Below are 7,796 nucleotides of genomic sequence, written 5' to 3' on the forward strand. Positions count from 1 at the left end.
TTTGTCTTAAGCTTAATCGACAAATGTATATTGAAATTATGAACGCGAATAATTTTGGGAGAGTGGTGAGACTAGAATCCGTGGGAAGCTAATGGACTGATTGATACAGGCAGAAATACAGAGACGGATGTAAATAGATCTGCATGGGTATTTTGTGTGGCCAGCTATAAGTAACGTGCACGTTTCTATATGTTCAGGTTCGGTTTGTTTCCCGCTGTCGCAGGGTAAGGAGGGTGACAGCCTGCACTGAGTGTATCCATCTCTGACGAAACATCTCTTTAAATATTCAGTGAAAAATAATGTCATGTGAAGTACCACCTATAGCAACATTATTATCTTCATTCTTCAACATCATCCCTGCTGATAGCTTCGTTTGTCTTTTTCTTAAAATCTACTGTACGGAATGCTGCGGGGTGGGAGGGGGCTCTCCCTGTGCAGAAATGAAAAGAAGCGTCAGTGACGACTTTGTACCGCTGACTAAATACTGGAGTAGCACCTGGGAGGCTTTTTCCGTTCGTATGCGTTTGTTTGGTTGTTTTTCGCGGCTGTTGTCTTCTTTTTTCACCCTTCTTGCTGAACGTTTTGCAGTCTCTTTCGTTTAATGACAAGAAAAGGCAAGTGAGCCGGTTCCTCGAATGGGAAGATTTCTCTCTCTCTTCTCCTCCCGCTCTCTCGCTAGGTTTTACCGGCTCATTTGAAATTGAAATGAGTTGTATCAGATCAGCCTCTTGCTTTTACAGAGAGTTTGTTAATATTAATACGGGGAAAAGGAGTAGCTTCTATAGAAGAGTAAATAATCCAGCGGGGGGAGTGGGAGGAGAGAGCACTAGATGGGTCGGAGTGGAGGAAAAGAAGTCTCTTGCACTCCCGCTTCTGCCAACTCTGCTTAATTTACAGAGTAACTTTTCGCGCGAAGACCAGAGTGACAAGCGAAGGGGTGTGGGGAGCAGAGAGCGTCCTGAGCGCAGAGGGAACACTCGCCTTTTATCCACAGTGTATATGTATCGTTGGAGATACGAAATATTAAAAATAACACTGTCTATAGTCTCTTTGCAACTATATTTTTTATTTCAAGATCGTGAAATTGATTTGTAAGAGGTTCCTTCTCTGGAAGCAACTCCCGGGTATAAAAGTTTGACGCACGGTGTATTAGCTGGTAGGAGCAGAGCGCCCGCATGATCCCGCTACTGTAAATATTCAGGACCAGGCACAACCAGAGCCCAGGAGAGGGGCCGGGCACGCCGGCAGCCGGACCGGCTCGGCTCGGCTCTGAGTGGCGGCGGCGGCAGCCCCCCCGGCCCGGCGCACAAGTTCGCCGCATTGGGCTGCTCCCGCGGAGCGTCTGCGGCGGTTCTGCCCGTGTGCAGGCTCCCGCGCGGGGCACCGCGGGCCGCTCCGCGTCGCTTCCCCAACCTCCCTCCCCGGCCGGCATCCGCGCGGCCGGCGGAGCCTCCGGCAGGCAGATGCGCATCGCTCCCGCTCGGGCTCCGCGTCCAAGAGGGAAACAAAAGTCAGCAGCGATCCCACGGGGGAGCAAAGGCCCCATGGCGCCGGGAGGGGCCGGGAAGGGCTGGCGGGGGGGCAGGGGTGGGGCAGCGGCAGGGAGCAGGACGCGCCGCCCGCCCCAGCCGCGGCCTCGCCGCCGCTCGCACCGGCCGTCCCCGCGCGGCGGCGGCCGATTGACTCCGGGCGCAGCCAACCGGCGCGGAGCGGCGCGGCGGCGGGGGCGGGGCGGCGCCGGGCCCGCCCGCCGCTCCCAGCGGAGCCCTAATTGTCCTGGGAATGTGTGAGGTAAAAAACAAACCCTTCCTATTTTCAGCACCCCTCGGGTCCGTGATATATGGAAAGAGAGGACGAGGCGGGGGGGTGAGGAGGCGGCCGAGAGCTGGGGGAGGGTGAGAATGAATCTTTCTTTGCAAATGCGGGGACAAGAAAGAAAAAAAAGGGAAAAAAAAAACCAAAAACCCAACCAACCCAAACCAACAAACCCAGTCGAAACTTTTTGCAGCAGCGGGACAGAGCGAGCGGCAGTGTGTGGGGCCGGGCGGCAGCCGGACCGGGGCCGAAGCCGGCAGCGGGACTCCCCCCGCGGAGACACTTGCCGAGGGCTGCCACTCCGGGCTCGCTGCTCTCTGCCGACCGCCCCCAGCCGTGCGTCCTCCCCTCGATCGATTACTGCTTACCCTGCCCTCCCTCCGCCGGTCGGGGCTTCAGGCGGCGGGGGAGAAGCTTAAAAAAAAAAAAAAAATAAAAAAAAGAAGAAAAAAGTGAAATGCAGAGCAAGGCTGAGAGAGGGAGGCGCGAGGAGCCCGTCGGGGCTGGAGGAAGGGGCGAGGGGGACGCATTCCTATAGTAACCGGGATGGCGCGATGCAGCCCCAGCTGGTTGCTAAGAGGGTTAAACTGTATCCAAACAGCTTTGGGGAAATCCAGCCCCTTCTCCTGCCACATGGATCGACTCATTGGGTGGGAGCGGCGGAGAGACAAGGGTCTCCAGCAAATCAGCGCCTAATTGATTAAGGCGAGCTGGTTTGAATAGAGCTGGCCATGTGCCAATCGCCTTTCAAAGAGCCCCTCTATGATTAATCGCAATGCATTATTGATAATCATAATTATAGCAGGACACATGCGCGGTGCGCGGAGGATTGGGGAGGCTGGGGGGGGGGAGGCTCGATTTCCGTAATTTTGAGAAGATTTTTTTTTAGTAATTTTTTATTCTGCCCCAGCTGATGTTTGAGCCAGCATGTCGCGGAGGAAGCAGGCGAAGCCTCAGCATTTCCAATCCGACCCTGATCTGGCCTTGATATCCCAGCGAAATGGTGAGTTCTCCTTTCCCTCGCACACATTTTAACACAAACACACACAAAATAGATCAACTTACCTTGCGGGAAGATGGGACCGCGCGGGGTAGCGGAGCGGGACAGCTGGATCTCCCGGAGTTACGTGCGGGGAGAGGGGTCCTGCTGGTGTTTTCGTCCAACTTCTTAGCTTTTAATTTTTTTAACTCAGAGTTTTGTTTCTCTTGTCTCTTAATGAAACTCAAAACTCTTTCCGTTTTCTGATGTTTTCCCTCCGCCCTGCCCCCGCGGGGCGGTCTGGCATCCTGAGCCCGCGGGAGATGGATCCGCGCCCCCCGTGCCTTTCTCCGCGCCCCGCGGATCCGGGGAACAAAATGAGACTGCCACGGGGCAGCTGATCCTGCGCCCCGCGGGACAGATGCCCCATCTGGCCACACACGCTGTCCGCGCCGTCCCCCCGAAAGGGGCGGAAAACTCCCCTCGGCACCCACTTTATTGCCCCCCCCACCACCACCCCCGCGGACCTTCGCGCTCTCGCATCCCTCAGTACCCCCGCAGTCCCGGCGAGCGGCGGCCGCTGCCCCGCCGCCGAGCAGCACCGGCCTCCGGCTGCACCAAGAGCTTCCTGGAGGCGGAAAAGTTGCCGCCGCCAGCGCGGGCCGTGGGGAGGGATCGCCCCGTCCCGGCAGCTGCCTCGCCGCGCCGGGCTCCGCGCAGTCGCCACGCTGGAGAGTGACTCTGCGACCGCTGGTGCGCAAGCTCCAGGCAGCGCGGGGTCTTCTTTGCTTTCCTTAAGGTTTTTGGTGGTTTTTTTTTTTCTTTCTTCGTTTCCCCCTCCTCTCTTAAGTCTGTGAGAGAGGAACAAACGCTGCCTTGGTGTCCACCAGGAATTGGAGAGGGATCGTGTGAAACATCTTGGGGGTTTTTGTTTGTTTGGGGTTTTTTTTCCTGTTTATTTTTGTTCCACCTTTCTCCTTCTCCCGGAGAAGGGGAATTTCGGAGGAGTTCGGCGCAGCCCAGTGAGCGGCGGAGGCGACGTGCCCCTGCCCGTACCTGTACCGAGACGCGGTACAGGACAAGTGGTCTGCGAGAGCTGTGGCCAGGAAGGCGGGGGCACCCGACCCGGGGGCAGCGATCACCCTGCGCCCGCCGCCGGTCGCCCTCCCCACCCTCCCCGCGGCCATGAGGCGGGTGAGCGCCGGGGGGCTGCGAGGGGCCCGGCCGGCGACGGGCACCGCGGGGCTGAAGCGCTTCAGGCAGGCAGGTAAGGGCGGGCCGGGGCGCGGCGGTGCCCCCTCGCCGCCCGGACTCGTTGGTCGCGAGCACCTCGGCTTTCCGAGGAAACGTTGGCGCGGGGCCCTCGGTTGTCGCCGCAGTGCCTGCTGCTCTGGCCCCGGCAGCGGCGGTGCCGTCTGTGGTGCCCGAGGCCCTCGGCTGCACGGGGGCGAAGCGCAGGGAGAGAGGGTCCCGAGCTCCGCGCGGTAAACCGAGTCGGAAAGTTTGTGGGGTGTTCTCCTGCCTCTGTCAGCGTTTACCTGGCTTTCAAAATCCCTGAGACACTCTGTCCGTAAACCAGCAAATACATAAGCACTAGCTTTGCGTAGCTCTGCCGAAACATTTCTTAAAACTCATTTGGTTCCCGGGACGCGACTTCTGCTTTTTAGCAGAGTTGTGCGTGTTTTGAGTGCACTCGAGTTTTGCTGTTTGCTCAGCGTAATCCCCTTTCTCATCTCAGTAAATTTATTTATTTTTCTTCCGATATTATTTCTACTTCCGCATGAAGTTTGGAACAGCACTTGGGAAAACGTTAAGGGTTTTATTTGTCTCTGGTCGGCCTCCTATGAAAGAATTTGGAACTCTTTAAAGTGAGCAGAGAAAGAGAAAGCTGAGATAGAAGTTATCTTGCTGGGAAAGCAGAGGGATTTTTCACATCTTCAGTCTGTATGGTTACATCTTTTGATGTTCACTGTCTCTTTATTTTTTTGGTTCTAGTAGATGGAACAGGTCAAAACGCCTCTAAGTTTGGTTTTGTTTTTTTTAAGTAGCCATTTTATTATCTTTTTAGTCTTTTGATCTGATTTTGCACGTCATTTTCAAATGAAAGACAGTGGGAGTGTGAGAAAGGAATGTTAATTTAGCAGCTTTCCTGCCTGTTGCTAAAGGATGTACTTGAAGTAAGTTGGATTTTGCCTGAAACGATGGCATGGAAATGAAGCTTTTGTTTAGTTTCCGTGGCTATCGTAACTTAATAAACTTTGTTGTTTACTTATTTATTTTTTTAAAATATCATCTGGCTCCCTAGGAGAAGCAGTGTGCTTCACTCTAAAGCGTCCCTCCTCTACCCTTCTCTAGTAATGGTTTTAGGTTATAGCTGGTTTACATGCTTAGGCGATAGGTTTTGAGTAAGTTGCCTGGAGGGTGTGTTTTGTAATGGTGTTTCAGGATTCAGAACGCTGTAATAATATTAGCATAGAGCTGCCCTCCGCCTGCCCGGGGTCCCCAGCCCTGGCAGCAGCTTCACACTTGAGCAACACAAGGTGGGAGAGCTGCAGCAGCGAGGAGGAGTTTGCATTATGTCTTGAAATTGTAAAACAAAACCTAGAAATTCCAAGCACTCCTTCCTTCTCCTTTCATATTGTGAAGTCAAATTTGCTAATTCATCTACAGCTTGGGCAGGGTTCAGGCAAATGTAGCATCCCTAGTCCTGAAGTATGGTACTGCTGGGCAGTTTTTTGGGTGAATGAATGGCCCCAGAAAAATTTTCTTGCATCTGATTTGAATGTGGTTTGTTAAAACTTTCAGCTACATTTTCACATCTAAGGATCGATAGGAAAAAAGTTCCTCAGACTGCAAGAGTGTGGTGGTTGTTTTTTTGGTTTTTTTTTTTTTACTGTGCTCTCTTGTATTTTTTTTTAGGAAAATTCTTCCACTTCAAATGTATTTTGGTGCAATTAATCCATAAGTAAGTTTAACCTCGTAAAATCCTGTGCATGTGCACATTTGATAAAGTTCGTATTGGATTAACCAGAACAGCTCTCAGATTAATAGCAGAAATTACTTGCAGTGTAAATTATATTCAACAAGTAACTAATTACTGGTAGGAAGTGAGCAGGAGGTTGGAGGATTATTTCCTTTTGTTAATAACTCCAGCCACTTTCATGATGTTTTAAATTTTATTTTTAATTGGTTGGAATTGCATTCCCAATTGTAAAAGAATATTCTTGGAGTGTAATTGTACAAAGGAAAAGTTCTATCAGATAAATGAGCCAGCTAGACCCTGAGGAAGCGAAAATATTTGCTGCCCGTCCATATAAAGGCTTGTCAGAACCAGTGCCTTTTCCCGTCAATAATGGATTTTGGTCAATTCCTGCTGCAGCATTATGATCATTCACGTAATTGTTTCTGGGCCCATGAAATGAGAGAAATTATGATGGCTTTCTTCAGCAGGATCTGAAGGACAGGGTGCTTAAGAGAAATAATTGCTTAGTTGGGCTGCTTTTAGTTTGTTACATAATTAGGCCTTTTTGTGTGATAACTGTAGTCTGTCTGTTCAGAATACAGACACTTGTGTTTTCTCCAAAGGTGAGCCCGAAGTGTAGAGGGCCTTGTGAAATATCACTTATGCAGATGCAATTCAGAAATAATTACTGAAACCCATATGGTGGAAGTTGTCTAATCCCAGTGTTAGCTCAGACTCATTTTGTGTGTGTTTTCCCTACATAACTCGTATCTTTGTCTTGGCTACAAAATATTTATGTTTTAGTTTGTACCTTATTTATCTTTTTGATGCTAAGTAGCATCTGGCTCCCCGAGGACAAGCTCTCCTGTATATTAAGCTGTACCAGTGCTTATTGCATAACTGTTTTTTAACCATATTCATCGTTTAATTGTGGAAACATGAATCTCTATTGAAGTGACCTGAGATGCCTCTCGGAAAACACAATCATGTTTCTTGAAACAGTTTGTAAAAAAACCTGAAAGGGGCAGCTCCTGCCAAATGCCCGTCAAAGAAGCTTTGCTTGTGTGTATTTTCTATACTTGAGGGTGCATATTACCTATATGCTTTGCAGCGTGGAAAAAATGAAAGTTGAAACATGCAAGCAAAAATTGTTGCTTCGTGTCTATATGACTGTGCTAGGAAAAAAAACTTAAGTGTTCAGCTGTTTTAACCTTTGCTAGCCTCCTTCCATCCAAAGGTGACAGGGTTCAGATCACAATATGTACTTCAATATCTTGCCAGTGACCCCCGAATTGAGTCTTACTGGTTGCTTAGCAGGAAGTTAGTAGTTTATTTTAGCTTCACCTTATCAGCTTTGCTTCTTTTGCTAACCCTATTCCCCTGTCACCCCTCAGATGCCAGACCCCCGAAGAGGAGATTGACAGGTAGTTCCCATAGCTCCGTTTTACCCTCCAAACAACAGGGATTTAGTTTCTTGTCCGTTTGCCAATGTTTATGTAGCCAAAGTTTAGATATAGCCTTAAGGAGCCTTTCTTTTACGTGTCACTGGAACAGTGAAACTGCACTGAACTTTTTGAAGAAACTGTTGCAACTGGAACCCCATCTAGTGTTCGTTTTGATTCTTCCATAAGGAAGACTTTTTAAAATTGTGTTCATTAGTGTGAATTTATTCTTAGTTTCAAGATCACTTGAGAATAAGAGTTTTTGGCATCAGATTAGAAAATCTTGGATAAAATTTAACTTTAACATATAGGAGAATTGCATCACCACCAGTGATACAGAAAAGTTTAGAAACAGAGTGAAATAAGAGTACAAATACCTGCTTTATCTTGCAAGCAATTTTCTTCTGAACAAATTGTTACTTAAAACTTGCTGTTTGTAAATCGATTTAAGAAAGGAGGAATTAAAGGGGTGTGTGCATTGGGGACAGATATACTTTCAAATGTTAATGTGCATTGGAGATGCAGAAAACATGTATTTTGAACTGTCTGAGTGGGTAAAGGGAGCTGCTGGAAAGTTGCTAGGTATAGAAGCGTTTTA

The 7,796-nt window shown here is 49.6% G+C and overlaps 1 protein-coding gene across 2 annotated transcripts in view; it reads left to right on the plus strand.

Annotated features, from left to right (window-relative positions):
- The first annotated feature begins 2,736 nt into the window (after nucleotides 1-2,736).
- The window catches only part of SALL1 (spalt like transcription factor 1), a 13,615-nt gene continuing 8,555 nt past the window's right edge, over nucleotides 2,737-7,796 (plus strand). The window contains exon 1 of one of the 2 annotated variants that reach the window (XM_062007470.1): nucleotides 2,737-2,818. In XM_062007470.1, the coding sequence (XP_061863454.1) occupies nucleotides 2,743-2,818 (76 nt within the window). In that variant the 5' untranslated portion in view covers nucleotides 2,737-2,742. Of the gene's footprint in view, nucleotides 2,819-4,006; nucleotides 4,062-7,796 lie in introns of those variants that run through there. The other variant, XM_062007471.1, reaches the window with a different exon arrangement.

This window comes from Colius striatus, chromosome 14 (genome assembly GCF_028858725.1).
Source record: "Colius striatus isolate bColStr4 chromosome 14, bColStr4.1.hap1, whole genome shotgun sequence".
NCBI lineage: Eukaryota > Metazoa > Chordata > Aves > Coliiformes > Coliidae > Colius > Colius striatus.